The following is a 25,759-nucleotide window of genomic DNA, read 5'->3' on the forward strand; positions in this document are numbered from 1 at the left end:
ATGTTTATTTCACCAAGCTCACGAAGGGTCTCTTCTTATATAGCAGCTCAGTTGCCTCTTTTCGGCAGTACGGTTGGTTGGTTCCTTTCGGAAGTCAGAACTGAGGGTATCGGGGCCCAATACGATTTTGCTCATGAACCTCAATACCGAGCGTGCCCTAATAGAGAGGCCTTACATTTACGCCGACTCTTATCAGGGCAAGCGCATACCTGATTTTCAAGAATTTTTGCGTTGCTGAAAAAACACCACAGTGCGAATCGAAGCAAATTGAAATAGGAAGTCGCTAAAAAGCGATGGTTTTCCATCAATAATCCTTTTTTTTTTTTATAGATCGTTGAAATAACTTTTTAAAACTTACTTTACAGAATATCTATTTTTTTTTGTTTTCAGGTGCAGAGGAGACTATCGTTCTGTCAATCGATGAATCGATTGAGTCATTCTTCTGCACCATAATTAACTGATTATTAGGATTATGTTATTCGACAAGTCAACTATGCAACAAAAATATTGCAAAAACATGTCGGTTTGCACGAAATAATTTGCATTTGATTCTGCGAATAATTAACGGACTATAGCCCACATAATTTAAAACGGTTAACTGAATTCTATCTGAAAACATAGAGGAGAAAATTGGAAAATTCACCTGTACTAATAATACAAATGTGGTGATATGCAAATGATGGTAGTGGATATTTTGGAACAAAAACTTTTGCATTTTTTCTTCATTTTTATCTGCTCGTTTTGAAAATTTCTATTATTAACATAACTTTTAACGAGCTTGAGGTTCTAAGAACTCAATTGAAGAATTATCGTTTGAATCGATGAATTTCACTGTCATAATCGTGCAATTTTTTATTATTACGCAATAAATCATTAGAAACAGAAAAAAAGACTCGCCTTAGAAGTGTTAGGTCTATGATAGTAATATCATAAAGTACAACAAAAACTAATCAAATGAAGTAATTTCTATGGATAAAGCTTCCATTCGTAACGGAGTTTGTGGTCCCGATTCTTAATTCATGTGAGAGTGAATTCGTTGATTTCCGAAGAACACAAAGTCTCGTGTGTTCTGAGATTCGATGGGATTGGAAGACTGCCTGATTGTTTCGGGAGAAAGTATACTAAGGTATGTAGAATAGATGAAAAATCATGCGAAGATGGTGCTCGAAATAGTGTGTATGTGTGTATATATACCCATATATGTAACCGAATACGTATGCATACCTACGTGCATTGGCATTGGCGGCGGGAAACAAGAGGACGTTGACGTCAATTGAAAAAGGGGGGCTAGCTGAGGGAACGGTATTGCATTCGCTGCATGCTGTGAGGATGACGCTTGATAGACGCAGTGTTTCAGAAAAACTGGAGGAAATCCCCAGGATTTTTCTCTCATGATGCTAGTGAGACTGACGCGTAACCGTTCTCATACCCAAGGCAGCGCACAAACGCCATGGAATACGCAGCACAATTGAGTCAAGAACGTCACCGAGTTCGATGCCAAGACAGAGAATTGGGATCTTTATATAGCATAGTAAATACCAGGAAGAAGAGAAAGTACGAAAAAGAATATGCTCCCATGTCGGAAGGATTCGCCTCCTGCTCGTCTTCTCATTTTAGTTTAAAATAAATCCTGAACTTTCGCCCTCGCCATTCGATCCCATCGTCAGTCTGTTCCTCCCGTGAAATAGAACTGCCACGGAAAATCCATATATATGTATATTCCGAAGACCCTTCGTTGTCATTGAAATTCGATCATCTGCTCCAAACGTCAACGGATATCGATTGATAAAAACGATCGTTTATTATAAAGAAACCACCACGCTATCCTTCCTTTTTGCAAAATCTCAAAGTCGTTCAATATTTTCTGTAATGCGATACTTGATTTCTTGATATTTATTCATTTCAGGTCATGGATGAAAAGTAAAAAGATCAAAAATTTAGTTGAAACGTAAAATATCCTCTTTCATCTCGTCAAGATCTTCCGATGCTCATAGGTATATGCTAAAAAAGTCTCTTGTTTCCATGACCTCATCAACCTGCTCATGTAGCCGCATGTAAGACAAGAAAATCGTTAATTCCAATCGAACACAAAACTAATGTAAGATATTTTTTTACAGCGTACAAGAAAGGTTAATCGGAATAAATAGACTTTTAAAAGTGCATGTTGAATTTTGCATGCACGTAATGAAGAACGTTCCCGTACTGAACAACTTCTGCGTCTGTTATTCTGCGAGCAACTGAGCGAGTTGTAAATCGCATTCGTTTCTCGTCTTTCCTTGTCTCTTGATAATTCACTTTGCCCTGAACCATGCTGAAGAAATTGCGCTCAAGTGAACCACAAAAGTTCATTTGGATATGTCGCATAAAATCTTGGAATTCTCAAATATCCAATTAACTATTAGGTACGTCGTAATCCATTAAACTATTATACTTATGGTGAACAAATAATATTGAATCTTCGATAGTTCTGGATTTCATAGTCTTTCTTTCTCCAAAGTTTCTTCAATATGACTTATGGCTCGTTAATAAGCTATTGTATGCCGAAATGTCTTTTTCAATTGGTCAATTACAGCGACTTCTCTCGAGCGATTCGTTGCTCATTATGAAGTCATCAAAGGATCGCGAAATCGCTTGTGCTTCATGATGTGGCTACCTTATGACTCATCAGCCTTCTTTCACAATTACCCTCTTTCTCTCTCTCTCTCTCTCTCTCTCTCTCTTTCTCTCTTCCAGGATCAATCATACGTTGTCCGAGTGTAATTAAGTGAGATAAGGGACAGGCACGCACTCTCATATAATTTTAATATTTTTTATTCGCGGCTAGATTTATTTTACGGATACGATATTCAACCTTCCTACTGTTTTCATTTCCGTGTTTTTGCATGAGCTTGTAAAAGCATTAAAATGCCCTACGTTGTTAGTTTTTGCAAAATAAAGCCAATAATGGCCGTTTTTGACTTGATAATTTTGTATTTCACAAGTCTCATGGACTCGAATGCGATGCTGGTAAATGTTAGAGAAAAAAGAATTCACTGGCAAGGTATTCACCGATTTATCGAACAAATTTCTTAATAAAATAACAAATTAAAAATAAAATAGGTCAAATTACATGAAGCGCGGAATATCCACTAAAAATTATGTTTCTTCGAAAGCGATATACAATTGCTGGCTGCATGTTTTAAACGTAACTGCAAAATTTATCTTTCAACACAATTATGCTGTTTCTTTCATTATAATACAGAGTAGGCAAAAGCCCTAGGAGGAGAATGAATCAGGACGCGAATGAACGATGTATGAGAAGAGTTTGTATGAATAGAAGAGCAATGAATTCTGTTTAAGAATTATTCGTTCTTCTCGCCTCTTCATGGTAGATTTATTACACTTTTGTTCTATGACGGCCCTGGAAATGTACCGACAAACTTTTTACGTAATTAAAGCAGAATGAAAACCTTGTGTAAAATGCGGAACGGGGTTGGTTACTACTTCAGCAACTTATTTCGCTGAAAGTTTGTGAGAACGGATGATGAGAGAAGGATGATGGGTGTTTTTTGTATTTTTTTTTTTTTTCCGGAAAGGTTGTCGGTGGAATTTCTCCAAAGTGTTGTTGTAATTCAACTACAAATATTATTGTTCAAGAGGAAATATTATGTTTTAAGGAGTTTCGGTACAAAAGTCTAAATATTAAGAAATTGATCAAATTTAGTCATAATATTCTTCAACATCAAGTGCGAAAACACAAATTTTATCAAAATTTTCTTCTACTTAGTTATCGAGTAATTATGCATTAAAGCAGATTTCTTATGCCCGGAATGTATACCTATATATATGGAAATTTAATTACACCTTTTCGGAAGAAAGATAATTTTAGTTTTGAATTTTGAAAACATTCATCAGGCAAAATGGTCAAATTCTCAGGGATATGGAATTTCCAGTCCATTATTTTCGTGGCCACAGGTTTGGACTGACAATGAGTTCACATTCTTTTCGATCATTCGAATGGTTTACTTGAACAAATTTTTTGCAATATCGAAATATCTATCGATGTCTAACGTACAAAACGTTTTCGTCATTCTCTCTTTTCAGCACCTATGGACTGTTCGAATAATTTTATATACAATTGGTTCTATAATACCACTTTAATTGGCTAGTATCCTTATCCATCTTTTCCTATAGGCACATACCACGGATAATCGAGAAAGCTCGAAAGTCAACCGCGACAACTAGTTCGAAAAGTTGTGAAATTAAATTCTTGCGTAGAGAAACCGCAGTAGCGTGAAACTCCTTTAGCACCATTTTAAGGATAATGTGAATATTGAAAAAGAAATAGAACTCGTCGAGTTGTATATAATGATAGATACTCAATCAATGATTTATTGATTGAAAGAAAAACGGATCGTTGTAAGACTGCTTTATCATCTTGGTGACTGCATTATACTTGAGAATTTTTTTATCTCTACATTTGAAGATTGTGACCGGAAAAAATGAATATGCTTTAATGTGAAATATCTAAAAGAACTTGCAATTTCCCCACAAGATTTGAGATTTCCATAATGGGAACGAATGTGTTACTTTTGCACATTATAAAAAGCACTCGAGCATATTCGAAATTTTCAGTGAAACGTGTTTTCTACGAATGCTGGTCGCGAGGAATTTGAAGGAACGCATTCAACTGCGAGCATACGAAAAACGCACATTGACCCCATTTTTTTTCGTTATATAAGATCGTGCCAAAGTGCATCGCAAGGAAATAGCCGTTATAACGAAAGCTTTGCCGCTTGGGAAAATGAGGAAAAGACGGCAAAACTGAACTACGTACAGAAGAGTCGCAGCTCGAGAGAGCAAAGCTCATAGACGAGATATGGCAAAACGTTGTGCTAGTCACGTACTGGTCAAGGGTGACTACGAGCTTCGAATACCCGAACCTCCAACATACGGGCGTTTTCCGACAAAGTGTATGTCTTGATTTTTCGATATCTATCGCACGTTCATTCTCTCGTTTCTATTCGGTTAGCAGACTTTATGTGCTCGTAACTGTAATGGAATACGATTCATTATATATCGCTCTTGTGGAATCTTACGCCAGTCATCTTCTCCTTATTGTAACGTGCCAGCGAACCATCAATTATACTAGCGCTTGCCATCAAATCCGGAAGACGAACTCTGCACGCGTTAAAATCAATTCACGAAGAAAGATGAATACTCTCATCTTCAGGTTTCCTATCGTTACACTTGCCTCATCTTCACGTTTTTCTGTTTCTTTCTTTTTTTTTCAACTTTATCATTGCGAAGACCTCGAAAAAATGTAATCGTAAATAATGAATCTACGAATAAAAGGAAAACGCTCGAAAATCATTATTCATTTGCTGGAGAAGCTTCTGCGTTGACTCCATTTCGTTATTCGATGACGCGTCGTCAAGAGTAGGGGGAACATTTAATGTAATAGGAGCGAAGCAGAGGGTAGACGATTTTCAACAGTACAGAAATAAACGTTTCAGTCCTGCTGTCGGTTTTTTTTGTTTTTTTTTTTTCATCGAACGACCTGAAACGTGTGTGTTCACATCGTTTCCTGACTTTCTAAAAAGGCACCCACATATTTTGTGCTGTATTGTGACCGAGCGCACATTATATTACACCGACGCGTACATTCATTGTACTCTTTGCTCTTGATTCTTCCATGACAACAAAACTCAATGCAGCTGGCAGACTTTAGAAGGAGAATTGAAAAATCTTGTTTCGATAGTCTTTAAAAATTGTGCCGAAACCAATGTGCGTAGAGTATTCGTGCGCAACGTCGTCATGGCTGAAAAATAGAAACTCATTTGGAAAAAAACTACTTATTTCATATCGTACATTTCCTGCCACTAACATTTTTTTCAACCTTGTTCTTTTCAACTTGTTTCCTCTTCTTCATATTTTTACATTTTTTTTTTGATTGGCTAGTTTTCGCTTTAACTTTCTTTTCGCTTTTTTTTTTTTTACAACTGTCGGTTCTCGTTACATTTGTCCCATTGCGTTTTTATATTCGATATTCAGCAAGCCTCGCAGAATTGTTCGTTTTCCAAATGATACAAGATGAATCCGATAACGTTCATTTCATCTAACTATAATGGATGAAAAATGCAGCGAGAACAATGGAATATTCCTGCGGGCGTTAAGACTTACCCCAGAAAAGTTGGTAGCAATGGAAATACCTCCCCGCTGAAACACTACTTACCTCATAACAGTCTATTCGTAGTGATTGTACTTATGGTTCGACGATTCCGTTTAACGAGGCACTCACGAAAGCTCCGTGAGTTGAATCGTCCCAACAGTCTACCAATCTACCAAGCAGCGGGACAACGCCCTTGCCGTAGTGTTCCGCACGCTCGCAACTTTCTCCGTCTATACATTTGGATAGGGCGTCGTTTCATCACAATCGATGACGTCGTAAAAAATAATAATAATTAAAAAATAAATAAATAAATAAACGTTCTCAACCCAAGCTCCAAGTAGCTGCTGTGTTTTTCATATAAATCATGCTGCATGTTCCGGGGAGTGGTTGTCACTCGAAGTCGAACGTCATTGCTGACTGAAACTGGTTCACACGGGTTTGATTCACTTGATTTCGTTAATTCAACGGCGGAGGGCAACAAAATTACAAGCTTAATTTACGCTCGGAAAGATCGCAGTTTTGAAAGATCCTGTACACATGTTGCATTTAGGTAAACGGCGTGTTCCGCGATTACTGCAGCAAGAGAAAGCAAAGGACTCGAAACTCGAAAAGGGACGGGGGTTGTATGTAAAGAGCTTGCAACCGGAAAAGCAGGCTGATAACATCCTCTGTGTTTTACTGAAAGGCATTTGTTGCGCACTTGTGATTAAGTTTCTCTTCGCTGCCGTTGATACAAGATTATTTTGTCCTCGATCATGCATTATTATCATGAGTATTATTTACAAACGAAATAGCATCAGAACATGATTTGTTCAATGTGTATGTTCGCTTGAAATTATAGAAAATTCGCATTGACAATATTCACCCGATGAAATGGAAACGCATTTGAAAACCATCTATACTTGTTTAGGCGTACAAGAGTGCAGCAGGATTCGCACAAGCTTTCTACTCCAATATTTTACTTAATAATTTCTACTTAAATACGCCGTATCAGGCTCGCGGGGTAGGGGAACATGGGGCAAATTGAACACACGGGGCAAAACGAACACCGTGTTCGTTTTGCCCCGTGATCGCGAAATCCGGGGCAAAACGAACACGACTCGAAGCGAAAAGTTTAATATTAAAATTTCCTGTTTTTTTTTTCTTTTCGAAACCACAATGGGCACAGGGCAGAGGCAAAATTTTCTGAACTACGAAAAATTCTTTAATTCTTGAATTCCCTTATTTTTTAAATGAAATGATGAACAATGTAAGAAACAAAGAAAATTGAATTCATTGGAATTGTTTTCTACAGAAATCGTAATGATACAATTCATCCGTCTCCGGATGAAATATAATCCACGGTGAAAAAAATTGAATTCATCCCAACGTCTTTATTGCGAAAAAACTAATTTTTTGATTTTTCATGCCTCCCAGAGGCTGAGTTCGTTTTGCCCCACATTTTTTTTTTACGAGATTCGAGAAAGAGGGAACGAGAAAACTGATTTAGAACATAAACATAGTTGAATCATGATTTATATATTGGTGCAGTGAATTTGGAGTTAATTTTTTTCATGTTATAAGAAATTGGTGAAAAAATCCGCGACTTTAACCCATTTATTCGTCTCGGACATGAAATAAATGGGCCCGAGGAGGTCCCATTTCTTTTCTCACATAGCAGAGCTCGTCTTACGCGCGGACGCCGTCGCTTCCAACGCGTTGATTGTGAAAAATGCAATTTTCGGATTTTTTATGCCTCTCTGAGGCTGAGCTCGTTTTGCCCCACAAATCGTTTTTCACGAAATCCGACCTACGGGGAACGGGAATCTGTTTCAAAACCTAAAGATAATTGAAATATCGTTTATACCCTGGCGCAGTGAACTCCAAGTTCATGTTTCACATGTCACCAAAAAATGGGTTTAGAAGCGATCTGCGACTTAACCCCATTTTTTCCTCTCGTGCATCCAATAAATGGGCTCGAGGGGGTCCTATTTCTTTTCTCGTATGCCAGAGCTTGCATTACATCCGGGAGCAGTCATTTCCAACGGCTGTATTGCGAGAAATATATTTTTATAATTTTTTTTTGCTTCGCAGAGGCCGAGTTCGTTTTGCCCCGAAATTTTTTCTTTTCGAAATTTGAAAAATTAGCGATGGTAGTCAGTTTTGGGACTCAAATACAAGTGAAAGACCGTGTGCTCATTAATGAATTTGTCTTAGTTTCTTAAAAGTTCAATTTGCCCCATGTTCCCCTATATGCTCATTTGATTCGAACATTATGAATTAATAAAAACAATGAAAAATTTCACTTCAATGGAAACTTTTAGATTTTCTTTTACGCTGACGTTTATACACATGGGTCGAATCTTTTCTCGTGGAACTTGTGAAGCCTCGTTGGTGGTATCGTCGCCAACAAACTTTCCTGCCCTGCTTGATTAATTAAAGCTCGTAATCTCGTGGGGGGCATTCACTATCTTTCATGTGGGAAGCAGACATTTTCAAGAATTTTCGCTTCAGTTCTCGTAAGTTGGAGAGACGGAAGGGGGAGCGGAGGGGGGGGGGGGGAAGTGCGCAAATTCTCTGCTTTGATTCAAAATAAGCTACTTAGGTTGGCGGTGTCGGAGTGCGATAGAAATTCTTGCTCAAGTCTACTTAACGAAGTCTCAGTTTTGCGCAAAAAAACTTTCCTTTGAATTAATTTTTCGCTCTGAGGGAGTGGTGTTGGAAAAAAAAACAAGGGAAAGAACGAGTGGCGGATTTGAAAGAAATAATAAAAAAAACGAAACAAAAATAATGGAGCTCGTAAGAAACGTGACGAAAGAACATTTTAATGCATCATCATACTATTTGGAGCGTGACGAATGTGAGGATTTAAAAAACTTCTTCAAAGTTGTCTCCCTTACTTTAAAAATTTGGATCTGTTTATTGAGATTTTTAGATTTGTTTTGCCATTATTTTTCAATGATTCGTCACAACCTGAATTTTCACAAACCGAAGGTAGACAAGTGAGAAACTTTCGCGGAGACGTTCCTTTTTAGGAAAACTATAGTTGGCTCTTATCTGCATATATTATCTCTCTTCTTCATACCCTTTTTTTGTGTCTTACTCTTAGGCAGGGTATAATAAGAGAGGAAAAGAGGAAGCAGGCAAAGAAAGTGCGCACCCAAGAGTAACGATAACAGGGCAACAAGTGCTTTTAGTATCCGATGGTGTGCTGCTCCACCCTTTGCAGCATAGGGGGAAAAAGGAATGAGAGAGCGAAAGATATCCCTCGTCTTGTATAGATTCCAAACCCGTACTACGATCTATATAGACATATGCGTGTGCACCCGCAGTGAAAATTCACGAAAATGAAGGGAACCAAAACGTGAAGAAAATAGCAAACAGAAAAATGTGACGTACCTATCTTTGCAAGAAATACGATTTCTTGGCTCTATACTTATTTACCCGGATTTTTTCTACTCTTATTATACTGCCTCCGACATCTCGAAACTTTACCGAGCAATTTAAAATGAAATTTTGACCTTTCTCCAATATTACAGATTCTTCCCCAAGCATTGACAGATTTACCTTTTTTTGTTAAGCATCCACGTGGCGAATCGCGCGTAACGATTCTCGAAAAACGTTTGGCCATAAAATTTTTCCCTTCTTCCACACATACATTAAACATCTTGAATTGAAACATCGGGTCCTGGAGCAATGTTTTCAAAGTGACCGTGTGCCATGCGAATTTGAATTTTTTTATTGTATTTTTCTTATCGCTTCATCGCGGTTTGAAAGTTTTCGAATTGGTTATGATTGCTGATTTACCCTCCGGGCATCAGCACAGAGGGCTACTTCGAATTCGTAAGCTTTGCTTGCTTACGAATGCCTTGACTATTTCCTTCCCGATCACTCCATGCGCCCTTGTGGATCCGTCGGTGGTGCTTCTCTCATGTATATCCGGTAATCTAATGCATTGCGTGGTTATCCACTCTGGCTGTCGGGACTGGCCACAGAACACTCAGTCTACATCTGTTGTCGCGGACAACCGTCGGGATTACTCCCGTTATCCGCTCTCGCGGGGCATATCGTTGGAACGCTTGAGGCTATTGTCTCAATCATAGCTCGCCTCTGTCTTGTCCTTCCTCGCGTAGGAGCGAGAACTGTGACGGAAGCAGATTTCATCGAGAAAGCCTGATATACAATATGCTCGACTATCCTTCTTAAGGAATATATAATTATTCATACTCATGCTTTGGAAAGGAATCGACAAATTCAGTTGTACTTTTACATATACTTATGCAATTAGAAAAACAACTTTGTTCCTGAAATGCGGAGTACCAATGACACGAAATTTTTTAGATTCTTTCAAGTTGACTTTTCTTAAATTCAATTTTTCACGATATTTTTCTCCCGTTATTGTATTCGAATTCCTACCCATGTGCCTATATGAAATGTTTCTTACTTTTGTTACAGTGTCAAGACAGATATGGGTTCCGGCGGGGCCGTTTCGAGGCTCTACATCGCAAACGCAAACAAGAAAGATAGTGGCAACTATAGCTGTTCAGCAGTTAACGTTGCTGCTACTACTATCTCCGTCCACGTCCTTAATGGTAAGTCGGCGCATTAAAACGTATCAAGTCAATTTGACTTTTTCGTCTTCTTCTTTTTCTTAATTAGTAATCAAGATAATCATCGCGTATGAATTTGCGATTAGCACGACACCACAATACTTTATCGAAATTATTTAGTAAATTTTCTCATGTTTCATCAAATTATGAGTTGCCAATTACAAAAGCTTCATTTTCATAGTAGGGCGAAATATTAACTCACTGTGTTACAAATTGAACGCTTTTAGAGAGAATAAAAGACTTGCTCGAAACTGATGAGAATCAAATACTCTGTGAGTTTTTTTTTATTTATTTTTTTATCGAATCACAAAACAACTATAAAGTGACTTTTCTGCCCTTTCGAGGCGGTACTCGATGGCGAGTGTAGCGAGGAAACACCATAATTATTACTTTAACAGCATTCGTGGTAATTTCCGTACACACTTTACAACAGATGTCCACTATTCCGTGCAATAAGTTCCTCACGCTAAGAGACGCCATGAATTGCCCAATTTCTCTTGTACGAGGCTTAGAGCGCTTTGCATTCACGAGAATATTGTGGCCCCATCAACCCGTATAGCCAATGGCAATAGAGAACCGAGAGAGACCAAGAGAAACGTTGGCAGTCGGTCGACCAGCATTGCGCTTCTGCCAGGGCGCTTAATTACAATTAACATGCCCGGATCGTCGCCCACATTTCAGTCGAATGCGTATACATTGGCAACAATCGCCGCCATGTATATCTGGACATTTCCAAAGTTCTTCCTGTCCCTATGGCTCTTTAACTTTCCCATCTTATAATTCTTTCGGTCATTTCTTCTTTTTCCTCTTTCTATATCCCTTTTTTCATCTCTTATCATCTTTGTTTCATTCGTATTTTTCCTCTCAATCTCCCGTTTCTTTTAAAGAATCGGGCCACCACTCTAAACCGAGAAAAAAAATAGCTTCATATTTAAATCTAAATAAACAAATCTAAATTCAGCCCAATAAACCTTTCTTTTTGTCTATTCTATCCGAGGGTAACGAAACGAATTATTCCATAATTTGAATTTTTGCCTCCTTTCCTGTTTATAATTTTTAAGTTCTTCCCTGTTTATTCTAACAGAGAATTCAAAACTTATGGATTTTGGTTTCAGGTTTAAAATTGTACGCGATTTCTTTACGAATGTGAAAACTTTTCCATAAAAATGTCACCGGGATCCAAGCGATTCTTTTTGTCAATTTATACTCCCATTCGTCCACAGAATTTCGATGAATTTCATAGATTTGCTGAAACAAAATTTCCAGGTATACCGATTTTTTTCTGATTCTGGAGTGACCTGTGCTCTCGAGATTTACTGCACCATGTAGTAGTGCTCGCTCGCGCTTTTTCCCCGTTCCATTAGCTGCATGCATATATGGTGCCCTTTTCCGGTGGATTGTTCTCATAGTTCAACAATCAAGGTGAATTTCTATAGCCTTCACATATGGAATACCGCATCGACTAATGAGTTCTCTCTCCGCCATGGAAGATGTCTCTACTTCTGTTCCAGAAATTGAAATCCATGTGAGTTATTACAACGTTCGTTGATGTAGTTCAAATCCCAGGATAATGAAGCAGATGCATGATTATTTCTTAATTCGACGCGAAAAAAAAAACACGTCAACTTCGGAGCACTCGAAAGAGAAAAATAAACAGCGTAGTACCGAGGAATACCAGGATCACGGAGGGGAATCTATATTTTGCTTTTTGTCGTTACGAATATGGTGGGAAGATCGCACTAGTAGACTTTTTGCATTATTTACGATGGTCTATTGGGTCTGACAGGGATTTTATATTTCTCCTTACCTTCTTCTCTCCACGGAATGAAAGCAAGTACTGAGTTTGCATAAGACCTTACTTTTGCCATTTTACGTGCCTCTACTTTCTTGTGATTTATATTCCGTTTACATACATACATCTATGTGTATTAACGGGACACGTAAAGTCTTCCCCGAGTTTGTTCAATATATATATCATAATATCATCATCATTGTGACACTGAGTATCGTGTAGCAAAACTCCTGCGCCTCAAGGTATCGGGGCCATAGAAAAATGGAGAAACTTCGAATCAGAAACTTGTAACACTTGTAAACTTTGTCACGAGAAAAAAAAATTGGAGTGAAAAGAAAAAAATACATCTCTGCTGATACTGCCATAAAAAAGGGGCGCTCCACTGGAATTGTTTTGGGCATTTGTACGAAATGCGACAATCGCGATAGAGAGTTCGTATATAATGTCAGTATATTTTTTAGACTAAACTGAATAGATAGAAAGAGGGGGGGGGGGGGGGGGTTAAGAAGGGGAGAGAAAGAGAGATTACGGTTATTGTGATATCTTATTCTATCGTGAAGACATTAGCCGTAAAAGCGCCTTTCAAGGCTAATTCTACGATCCAGTTTTAGTTGCAATAAGAAATAATGAAGAAAAATAGAGAGAGGAAGAGAGATGTAGTTTTGTGTACATGAGCATGAAGTAACGTAATACTTTTGAGTATGATAGTTGGCAATATTATTACAACGATGTATTTCATACGATATAAGTTCATTTGACACGTAGTCAAAACTCGAGCTGCGAATACAAAAGTAGTTTCTCGTTTGATACATGGGGTACGAGGTTTGGCATGAATCTATATACACAAACAGCTGAGAGAAAAAGAGAGAGAGAGAGAGAGAGAGAAAGGGTAATTTGACATTAAGGGTGTATGAGGGCAGGAGAAAGCATTCATCGTCAAAATGCAAACTCCTTTAGCCGAAGTCGAGAAAATCTTGCGACGAACGAGGAAAAAACGCTGCGTTGGCGTTATTTTCCGATCCCTTGCAAATTGTAAACAACTTATCCCCCCCTCCCCCGCCCTTCCTTCTCGCTGGAGTTCATTATTCCTCGTTGCTCCTACACAGAGTGGGAAACTTTACATCCTGGCAGGATCGTTACCGGTTTGCTCTTTACAATTCTCCAATTACCCTTTCCTCTGATCTTATTTTAATTTTGCGCCCAACACACAATCTCGCTCAACGAAACGTGTCGCGTTCTAAAGACTATTCCATTGAGGTTGTTTTGGGACTTGTGATGCGACTTATTTTGAGCAGTACAACATCCCCAATGCCAACGACAGCGCATCTTAGTGGTGGCGGTACTTTGGCTTTGTTTACGTTATTCTTATACACAATTAAAATTACTTTAATATTTCTATCGTGTTGTTCTGAAATTATATTTCACGCATCAGAAAAAGAAAAATAACATCGTAATGTTTTCATAAAGAAAAGTTTCACGAAGGATTGAATTTTTTGTGTAGAATTTATGAATTTTTTTTTTACATTTCAGCACTTTTTTGTAATGACCATGTAAACAGCACCGTTACATCGTCCCGTAAAGCAAACTTATACCGTAGGGGAGACCGGGGAAAAACGGGATATCGGGGCAAAACGAGATACCGGGGCAAAACAGGATACCCGAAAAATGAGAGAAATTTTTTTGTCTTTTTATTTCAATTTTTATACTTGCCCGAAAAGAATATGCCCGAAACATATTTTTTCCAATAATATCTTGTTTTTTTTAGATTTTGGTTTTTTTTTTCAAAAAATTCGTTTTTTCTTTCAAATTTTCTTTTTTTTACATCACTTCCAAAGTGAAAACGTTTTTGCATAGATATACAAAAAGTATTTGTATATCTGCGAATACTGCCTCGCAGATTAACCGATTGCGGACCATCATGTGTGGTTACACCTGCACATGAATCATGTTCCCACTCTGCACAATTTTGGCACTGAATCCATGATTCGGTGCTGGAAAAGAATACAAATTTTTACAAAATAAACATTGGCAATCTTCATTATTATTTATATCGCCAGTCCTTTTTTTTTGCATCGATCAGTGCAAATCGAAGTGCGTTCAAGTTAGCGTTGTGAGCGCTGAGCACGTTTGACATACGTTAGAGCGTTGTAAGCACTGAGAACGCTCACAGGGTGCGCTCGACTTACGTTTGAGCGCTGTAAACGCTGAGATCGCTTTCAACGCTTACAGCGGTAAGTCGGAAGCACTCGTTTACGGGTGCATTGAATTAAAATCGTAGTAAAAAAAAATTTCATGAGTTTTTGAGGGGTATCCCGTTTTGTCTCGGAATTTTTTTTTTTTTTTTTTTTGAAAATTGAAAAGAATTCCAGTACATTTCTTAGTTTTTCGGAGTAAAAAATAGACAGAACTTCACAAACTTCTGAAAAGTTCAATATTTCCTTAGGTATTCTGTTTTGCCCCGGTCTCCCGTATATGACTATATCAGGATATAAGAAAGTAACAAAAATGTTGTAGAATCCTACGGAATGGGTGTGATTCCATCATATTTGTCAAATCTTGTTCCACTCCTGTGAAATGATAAAGGAACAAGAGAGAAAATAATACGAAGGTGAGAGGGAGAAACTGAAAAAGAATTTGAGAAACTGTGGGGTATCTTTACTCCCTCTCCATCGGATCCGTATGCTCGAGCATACCTTGACACAATTTTTTTTTGCAATTAACGTACATTACTTGTCGTGATATGCCGCAGTTATTAATTAGATGTGACCCAAGGAAGAGCAGAGCCCCATTACTCGGTGCTATCTCTCCGTGCGATTCCAACCCTCTGAAGTGCAACGAGAATAATATATATATATGCATATTTTGGCGGACGTATGTAGCTATTCATTTATGTGTATACAGAAAGCCCCTTGGGCCATGTATTTCACATCCACTTACTCTCTCCATGTTTGTGGAGAAAAAAGATTCTCAACTGCGTTCGTTGTCCTACAGTCTTATTATATCTTATTATACTAACCAGTATCTTTCTTAAATCCATATTGATTTGGCCCTCCTATTTTTCATCTTCTTCTTACCCCTGTTTTTCCGAATACTCCGAGTCAGTGGAAAGTCAACGTTGCGGTTTCGAAAAGACTATGCACGAATGGTTTCCTCTCTCTCCTTTCTCCCCCTCCCTACTGATGCCGGTAACTTTTTGATCATTGTTGATTCTGCGGATTCTTCAGTGCGAATCATTTATATGGTGAGCATTCGTTCGGCATGTTCTTGGATATTGATGATTGGAATTTGACAACTGAAATAAACTTGAATGTCTCTTGTGAGCATGATGACACTGAAGCGAATGAGGAACGGAAGCTTCATTCAAAGATTGGTGGGTTTCATTATTATTATTCATCAAAACTTTCATTAAGAGAATGAAGAAAAGACTAATAGGAGGTTCCGTTGGTAAAAGACAGGGTGGAGGGCACGAGAATTAGTAGCCAAAGAGAAACACGGAGGTGGCGATTGTCCCTGTTCTTGAAAAATAAGTAGTTCTTGGCCCAGTTAACGCCCCGGACGAAGAGACAAGCCAGTAGGTGAGGTCAATGAAGATAGGAGAAGAGAGACTCTCGACCGCTCGGCTGAGCCATTCCTCCTACTCATTCTTTCGCTCCGTCATTTATACCGGTAGTCCTTTTCTCGCGCGGTAGGTCGGAGTTAGGGAGGTTATTTCGTGAGGTGTCACGCCTCGGCCATTAATAACCCAGGTTCAAGCTCCTTGGGTTCCTCTCTTGACTACCCTTTACTCCCTCCCGAACCGGCGGAGCCTGCTGCTTTCGAAACTCTCTCTTTCTCGCTTGTTGGAACTCTCTACGCGTTTGACTCCGTTGCCTCTCAGCGGAGAGCCGGGGAGTGGGGGACTCTGCAAAAGCAGCAGCTTTACCAGTGCACCACCAGACGCAGAAGTAGTTCTCTGTTCATCGCACACTCGGTCTGGCTCGGTGTATGCTATGTATGGGCTAGTCTGAGGACGCTGCTGAGAAGAGAATATAGAAATGGAGTGAGAGAGAGAGAGAGAGAGAGGGGGAGGAAGAGAGCTCACGTTGGTGGACTTGCGATAGAAGGAATAGATAGAGAAGGGGGTGGGGATCGGGGCAGGGTCGAAAGGGGTTTCCATGTGAACCTCACCACCCACTCCACCAAGCTTACCTATCCCGCGCGTACTACAAGCGTGAGGAGTTTGCAAAGCTCTTCTCGCGAGACGTAGTTAACAGAGGAGGCTGCTCCAGCGTTGTCCCGCTTCCATACGGTCATGTATAATACGCAGAAGGAATCTCCCAAGGGTGCTTGACAGCTCAATTTGCATACGGCCTTTTTTGCACGTGACCCGCCAGCGCAAAACGATAGGTGGGGGAGATATGACCGCCGTGGTTAGTCCGCTACGAACCCTCAACCGTAACCGGATCCTTCTCTCTTGTGAATTATCGTACAGTTTGTATGTCAACGTTGTGTGGATAAGAAGTGAGTTAATGCGCTTGCAAATACATCCACGATCACCATGCTTTGAATATTTATCGTTTGTTTTTCCATTCAACACTCAAATGGAAGCTCGCTTAAACACGGATGAATGCAAAAATTTTGGCTAGTTTCGATAATTGTCGATCGTCTACTGCAAAATTTTCTAAGCAGTTCTGAATGTTTTACCGTTGCTATTACGGCGTCAGAACAAGGCAATCTTATGCGATGGGAATATCGACCAGTCCAGCCTTTGTTTGGGCTTTTGGAATTTATTTAATGTCGTGGAGAAATTTTCATGAATGTTGGTGAACCAGCTTTGAACCCGGATCTCTGGTGGATTTGCTCGATTTGCAAATCGACCATACGCTTTCCCTCTCGCTCTCCCTCTACACCCCTATCATGCATCTTCTCATGATCCGATAAACTCTCTTGATAACCAGACCAGGAAGTCAGAAACTCGACAATCGTATTCTGGACGATCCGACCAGGCCCTCCGGTGAAAGTTGACCGTTATCATTGGCACTAAACAATCGTAATCGCGGAGGGTTCATTGGCCACGGGCCAGCCTCATCTCGGCGCGTTACCCAGTTACGTTAGCCCCGATAACCCAGCCGATGACCAGGAACTCTGCTATCCTTTTTCCTGATTAGGTGCGTTCCGATTATCTCTTCAACCACTTCGAACATTCAGTAGATATGTATTCGCTATACCAGCCAATGTCGTACTCATAGTTCAAAAGGAAAAACTTCTTCAGAAGAAAACATTAAACAAACCATTTCAGATATCCAACTCTTATTGAACGTTGTACGTGTGAAATTGTAACGCATGTCGAGGAGTTCCCACGATGGATAAAGCCCACAAATATGCTAGTTGACGACAAAATAATTAGGTCCATGTTCTCGAAATCGAACGAAAAAAAAAAAAAAAAAATAGAGAAATCGAATCATTCGATTGAATCCAGGGGCATATGATGATTCTAAAGCTGATTATCGAGATGTTAATATTCTGAGAAAATTCGATAGATTTGTAATTTGATAAACACGTTTTGGTTAAGCTGTTTTCCGCTAAAGTTGGTATCCGGAGATTCGGATTCTGCTAAGAATTAGAAATGTCCGAGCGATTTGACGCGTGAATGATGGTGGAGGAGGAAGATCGTAAATAAATCGAATGCGGCATTTAATCGGGTGGCTGAGAGTCGAACTTGGAATAAGAGATAGAGGGACAATGGGAAGAGGGAGCAAAGGGGAAAGAGAGTTTACGGCACAGGATGTCGGCACGCCGCCAAAGTACGGTGAGATGCACATATCCCGGTTGACGACATCAGAAACGATCAAATTGCATGGCAGTGATCCCGTATACACGTATATATACGTATGCGTAGATAATGTGTACGTGTATCGACATGATTATTTATACGAGTTTAACGTCGCGCAACTGTACAGGGGTGGGGAGACGTTATCGAAGCGGGAGGATAACGTGTTCTCGTTCGCATCGCGGTTGCGAATCGTAACCGGAAACTTCTCTATACCGGTATGTAGAATCGTACGAGAGAAAGAGAATGATGGAACGAGAAGAACAGAAGGAAGGAAGGAAGGGAGTGAGTGAGAATTATCGATTGCCGCAGCAGGACGAAGCTATGTTTCCAGCAAGCCGATCGTCTGGCTCATTCATCTTTTGAACGTTCGTCCGGCGGCGTTGACGGTGGCGACCGCGTGCAACGCGCTTTCGTCGTTTTCCCGGTCCTTCGATCAACGGCCTATTGTGCAGGCTTCGAACTAACCGGATTCAAATCGAGCAGTCGATTACGATCCGCCGGAAGTTCCTCTGTACCTTTCGACATCCACGCTCCCGTTTCATCTCCAGCCGCGCTATGCCTCGGTACAAATCAAATCGGTCGCATTTTTTCTTCGGAAATGCCAACCTTCGGAAAACTTTTGTATCTACCTTTACTCGTCTGTCGAACAATACGATCTTCGACTTGGCTCGAATTTTCTTTGCCCTTTATATGTTTCTCCATGGTTACATATAGTTTTTTAGTCTCTTCCGATGAAAACAATGCCGTAGAAAAAAATATTTTCTTTAGCAGATGTCTGTTGGATATTTCACGTAATGACTCAATTTTCGTTATGCTGTGCTGTTTTCTTTTTTTTTCTTTTCAATAGCGCACATGTCATATTTCGTGTTAATTTCGTTATCGGCATCTGTCATGGGGATTCATAATCATAATATTATCCACCTTTTTCCGCAGTCGGTATGCCAACGGGAATGAATTGAATACTCGAAAGCTGCAATAGAAATCAATAGAGAATGTAAATATTTAATCTTGAATCACCTCCCTATGAGTAAGTTTTTAATTATCCCAGGATCCCGGTTGAATAATTCGCATCGGTATTGATTTAGACATTGAATACAAAGGTTCGATCCTTGTGAAATCGTGTTGGTTAGAGATAGAAAATGGAACGCTTGACGAATAAAGCGGGCTTCGTATTAGAACGAACGGCCCCATTGCCTGTCTGTATCCATATTCTCCATGCTGAACAAGTTTTTACCGAATAATATACCATATGTGTAGTCATACATATTCGCGTATAGTATAAAATATATAATATATATATAACCGTGTGTGTGTGTCTGAATGTGGGGTATATACACAAGAATAGTCGAAAATTCCAGACGCGAATATTTCGCGTGTCACGAGTGTTTTATGTTTTTTTATTCCTCTTCCCTCTACTCCAGAGTCTACCGGGACAACCGCGAATGGTTGCACGTGGAGAATCGAATGAGTTATATTCCCGTGGGATTTAAAGTCCGTGACCAGCGCAAACTCTCTCTCTCTCTCTCCCCCTCTCCCTATTTCTCGTTTTTTTTTGTTATTTCTCTTTCTGTTGTTTCGGACTGGACCTCATTCTGCAAAGTTTGCTTTGGGTTGGACCGGGCTAGCGGACGTACTATTCTCACATTGCGCTTCGCTACAAAAGCAACTTGTACGTATTCACTCGTATGGATGTTATCGAATGTGCTTGTGTGTGTTTGTGTGGGTAGGTGGCAATCCAGGACTTTCGAGGTTCACCCGTGACCTGTTCGTGTCTCGCGATTAATTAACTTTGTGGCAGGAGTTTGAAAACAAAAATTAGAGCGCGCGCCACGAGTTTCTGTGCGGCGAGAATCCTCGCTCGCTCGTGACGCTCACCCTCTCTCGTGAAAACACTCCAGACTTCGCGCCCGTTTCGCTTTATATATCTAATCGTTATAGGATCGCTATACATATATCAGAGCCAGAACCAGCTAACGAGCTCCTCTGAACTTGGGCCTTCTTCTTTTCGATATTACCGTTTTTTTATACCTTCATACTTCCAGCGTTGCTTCCATGTTGTCCGCTTGCGCGAGATTTCCCAATAGCATTCTATTGCGGACCCGACTAAATTCTGAAACTCCAAAGCAATCTCGCCTTTTGGTATCGACATGGTTCTTCGGATTCATAAACGAGAATCTACTGCAGTGGCCAATGGAAAACTGAAAAACAAACGTTAAATCGAAATTATTTGGTGCAAATAATTTCTTTCCGGTTGATCAAAGATTTGGGAGCTATCATGAAATACAACGTCAATCAAATTTTCCCCGTATATCGTATTATATCGTATTTCCATGTTATTCTATTCGGGTAGGTACTATTTTATGCGCAGCAGCAACTCTTTGATCAGTTCAATCGAAATTTTTTGGAGCAATGGCCAGTTGTGATTTTCATTTGTTTTGTCTCTCGGGCTGTAAAATATCGATTGAAAAAAATTTCGTTATAAAACACTGTTCATGAAATTCTCGATCAATTTGAAGATAATTTTCCAGTAAATTCTTGCTCACAATTCAATTTGAGGACTCCTCTTGTTTTCTTCGGTTCTGAAAACGTTGAGGAATTTTGTTTCACTTATAATGTTGCAAATTTAAACTTTTTTATTCTGAAATTCTTGAGTTTGAGAATTTATTGTGCGAGTTGCCCTCGCCGCAGCTGCTGACACTCGTTCGACTGAACTTGTATGATAAAAACGAATAATGAACAGCACAATTAAGAGGCTATGAAACGATGATGTTTCACTAGCTGAACATTATGTAAAAATAAAGGGAAATATGAAGAGACAAAAAAAACGGCATGATTTATGGTTCAGATTTTGGGATAGCACGATGTACTTATATATAATTCTGCGTGCGACGTATCTGCCGTAGGTAATCAATCTTCGTGTATTGCGTTGCTGCTGTACGCTGTACTACATTAACCTGTAAAAAGTCACACACCGAAAATGGTACACGAGCAATATCGACGTTTAATGAAGCGTGTAACGGGAGCATTGACGTGGTCATGCGTTATTGGTAAACAAAAAATTGCAAAGTGAATTTGACGTTGTCCCCGCGAGGGTGAGAACGCCCAAATTCAATTCCATCAAATGGTATATTTTTTGAAATTGTTTCGTGCCGTTCGAATTTTCCGATATACGGTAAAATCTTTCAAAACGCGCGCAATTTACCCATGTTCTCATCGCCCGTTTTTTTTTTTTTCACTGCTAGGCAAAGAAATCGAACAAACGTAAAACCAAATGGAAAGCATTCGATAGAATCACGCGTATATTTAATCCTTTAACAGCGTTTAATCTTGTTCATCATTCCAGGATCGTTAATAATGTTCACGAATAATGATTGAACTCATCTTTGTTGGGTTCTCAGGAGAAAATCCAGCGGCAATGCAGCACGGGGGCGTGGAAGCGTTAAGAGCAGGATTTGTTCTTGTGGCAATGCTGACATCAGCCTCTCTATTAAGGTGACCATGAGGACTCTTTGAATCTCCGGATGGAGTATTCGATGGGTGCGCATCTCCCGTATCCAACGCCTAATTTATCGTGGAAATACGAAGGCGTGAAATGCTGGACGAAAAGCGGCCGAAATCGCGGGCGATCGGAGATCAACGTGTGTCGCTCCCTCGTCACTCACGTCGTTGACGTCTCGGTACAACGTGCAATTTTTTTCCCCTCACTTCGACAGAGGTGACGAGCAAAAGCGTGAAAATAAAAATATCGTGTTCTCGGAACAGTTGACGTGATTATTTTCTCGCCCTTTCTCTCGTCCCCGAGCTTGATGGCTCGTGCAAGTGCTCACGACATAAATGATTCATAATCACTTGTGACGAATGGGAGGCAAAAAAAAAATTGGAATGACCGTAGGTGATAATTGAAAATCGGACGATGCAAATGTATTAGATTTTCTCAGCGGAAGCGAGAAAAAACGAATAATCAAGTATTTAGCGAGCGAACGAGAAGAAATATGTATGGGTTCGATTGAGTATAATACCAAAGAAAGAAGGAAATTAAACTGCATGATACAAGGAAAAATCAATCCTCGATTGTACGATAAAAACGATGCAATTAAGTTAAGCAAAACGAAAAACGACACATCGATAATAATGGAATCGTAACAATAGAATACGGGAATTTCGCTAAATAATTATTTACAAGACGATAAAAACGAGAAATACTAAAGAAAAACAGAGTAAAACAAATAACAAGAAAAACATACGTTATTTAAACTATAAATAATACTTCGTAAAACGCAGATAAATTGATTGAGTATGTCATCGGATGAATGTGCGAAATATGTGGAACTAGAATTCTAGAAAAAAGCGCGAGAATACGTACGAATGAGAAATCCATTGAGTAACGAGTCAGTGACGAGCGGAAGTAAGAATAAGACGGAAAAAAGTACTTTGTAATATTTTCGACTTATCGATCTGTTCGACTGCATATATTATAGCACGCTCATTCGATTCGTTTGTTTGTTCACGCTCGTCGTTTATTTGAACATTTCGACATTTCATGCGTTGCTCATGAGTCGAAACGAATGCACGTTTAATAAATAACTAGAATGCAGCGTGAAAGGCAAAGCCTGCTCACAGGAAAAATCTGTTTCGCTCTCTTCGTTCACCATTTTTTCTCTTAATTTTTTTTTTTTTTTTAATTCCATTTCATTTTTGCGGAAAAACTCACATAGGTCATAAACGCTGAGCACATCAGCAGCGGAGAAATGTTTTATTTATGAGCGCGAATTCGTGGACGTCGACGGACGTCAGTTTGGAGTTCACACGCAGTAACACCCATACGAATATGTGTGTGTGTGTGTGTGTATATAGGGGAGACCGGGGCAAAACGGGATACCCGAAAAATGGGAGAAATTTTTTTGTCTTTTTTTTTTAATTTTTATCCTAGTCCGAAAAGAACATGAAACATATTTTTTCAAAAATATCTTTTTTCTTTGGGATTTTTCTTTTTTTTTTTACATCACTTCTAAAGTGAAAACGTTTTTGCACAGATATACAAAAAGTATTTGTAAATCTGCGATTACTGCCTCGCAGATTACTGTTTACGACAGTAATCGCAGATATATGTTCGCGGACCATCATGTGTGGTTACACCTGCACATGAATCATGTGCCTACTCTGCACAATTTTGGCACTAAATCCATGATTCAGTAGATAAAGAATACAAATTTTTACAAAATAAACATTGTCAATCTTCGTTATTATTCATATCATTCATTTTGAATTGAATTACAGAGGATGCGTTCGACGTACGTTTGAGCGCTGTAAGCGCTGAGATCGCTTTCAACGCCTACAGCGGTAACTCGAAAGTACTCGGTTACGGATGTAAAATGCACCCAAAATGCACCCAATGTGCATTTTTTTTTTTTTTTTTTTGAAAATTCAACAGAATTCCAGTACATTTCTTAGTTTTTGGGAGTAAAAAATAGACAGAGCTTCACAAACTTCTGAAAAGTTCAATATTTCCTCAGGTATCCCGTTTTGCCCCGGTCTCCCCTATATATACATTGCATGCATACACGCACGCACGCATACACATAAACATACATCTCGTACCAACAATTTTCCAATTATCATCCGACGAATAGTTGCTGGAAGCTTGAACGCGTCCATCGAACAGCCGCGGTTGATGTGTCGGAATATGTGCCACCAACCGGAAAAACGTGTGATTTAATTTTCTATGAGATCGAACTTTATCAACTATTATTAAATCGTCGTTGAACAGATGCACTCTTTTCTTCTTTTTTCCATGGACAGCACCTCCTCTCTGTTTTTAGGTTTTCCCATCCGTCCATTTTCTTTCCCTCCTTTTTCCTCACAGGCATGCATGGAATAGACAATTTGGCTGAGCACCACCGATGTTTCGAAGACATACTTGGTGATGATCATGAAGCCGTTTTATCGATCCTCCGCTCGAATGCAGGTAGAATTTTGTACATATCATGAAAATAATTACTTTTTGTTTTGGGATGGCGTTTGCCGCGGGTGTTTCTCGATCACGGAATAATTGAAAAATCATGTAAACGCGATCGACATGAAAAAATGTAACAAAAGCGACGGTAACCCTGAGGGCAATTGAAGAACTTGGGTTTTCAACGCTCGTTCCGCCCCTCCGACGAGAGCACGGAGATTTTAATTTCCGGGACTATTATTTGTATTACTTCTAGAATCTTCTATCGATTTCGGATGACACTTCTTTTTATAACATATTTTTTGATTAATACAAATGTAAAATTTAAAAGAATAATATTGACGAACAGAAAAAAGGCGAAAAAAAAAGACAAACAAACATATTCACCAGTATTTTTCAACTATTGTTCTAATAATGTTATTGGAAGAGAAGTGATTTTTCTTTAACGAAAAAGAATTGAAAAAGCTGATTATGAATTTGGAATGATTCACGAACACGACCCGACCGGGAGAAGATAGAAACGATAAGCGAGCATGTTTTGTTTGACTCAGCGTAGCTAGATTTACGTATGCACACATGCACAATATATTGGACGAAATAGATTCAACGATGGTATAAATATACGACGGGCCAGAGGCTGAGACTCGCTGAAAGTTTCTTGTAAACATCTGGAACTGCTCGTTGTATGTCGAAGCTTTGCATGGGATAACGAAGGAGGCGAAAGAGGCACAGTAAAATCGCAAAAGCGACGCATCAGACCTCCGTTTTCGTTCCGTTTTAGAACGACGTTTGCTCACCGTATTCAATTTTCTGCTTCGTTTTCAGTACACACTCCAAATGCTCTTTCTCCTTTACATCCTTTTCCACTGCTCTTTCGCTTCGAAATCGCTTTCCGTTTTCATCTCTTCTCGATTCTTCTCTCCCTCTGTGATCTTGTTAGCTATTTTCTTTCATTTTCAAGCGACAACGTGAATAACTTATAAAAAGCAAAAGCTCTCGAGCTTTTTGGCTACTCAAATTATTTCGTGTCGCTTGATTATTTTATACTTTATTCTCCCCATTATCATAAACCCTTGTATCTTTTTGAATTTATTGTCTGCCATTTTCGAGGAGAAACGTTAACGCGGCAGTTCAATCTGCAGGTGGAGCCTATTTATGAGATATAATCATGAAGAATAAATAATAAAAAGATATGAACCGCCGATCATCGCCTTGAAATTTTCATGCTTGAATTTGAATTTTTTTTCAAATTCGTTTCATAGTGAAAGTGCTCATTGGAAATGTAAAAAAGATCGCGAAACCAAAATCCGAATAAAATCCATAGAAAAACTGTAGGCCAGAAATTTTTAAAAGAAATGGACATGGACATTAACAATCGAAGCGAATGATATTTCACCGGACCACAATAATTAACGATAAAATTTTATTTTTGAGCGTCGATTCATTTGGCTATTTCGATATT

At 39.3% G+C, this 25,759-nt stretch overlaps 1 protein-coding gene across 1 annotated transcript in view; it reads left to right on the forward strand.

The window, feature by feature from the left end:
* Positions 1-22,103, forward strand: part of LOC122412070 (protein amalgam-like) — a 248,795-nt gene extending 226,692 nt beyond the window's left edge. The window contains exons 8-9 of the mRNA XM_043421347.1: positions 10,586-10,722; positions 21,743-22,103. Of these exons, the coding sequence (XP_043277282.1) occupies positions 10,586-10,722; positions 21,743-21,840 (235 nt within the window). The 3' untranslated portion in view covers positions 21,841-22,103. The remainder of the gene's footprint in view (positions 1-10,585; positions 10,723-21,742) is intronic.
* Positions 22,104-25,759: the final 3,656 nt, after the last annotated feature.

The sequence above is a fragment of the Venturia canescens genome, chromosome 6, assembly GCF_019457755.1.
Source record: "Venturia canescens isolate UGA chromosome 6, ASM1945775v1, whole genome shotgun sequence".
In the NCBI taxonomy this organism is placed as follows: domain Eukaryota; kingdom Metazoa; phylum Arthropoda; class Insecta; order Hymenoptera; family Ichneumonidae; genus Venturia; species Venturia canescens.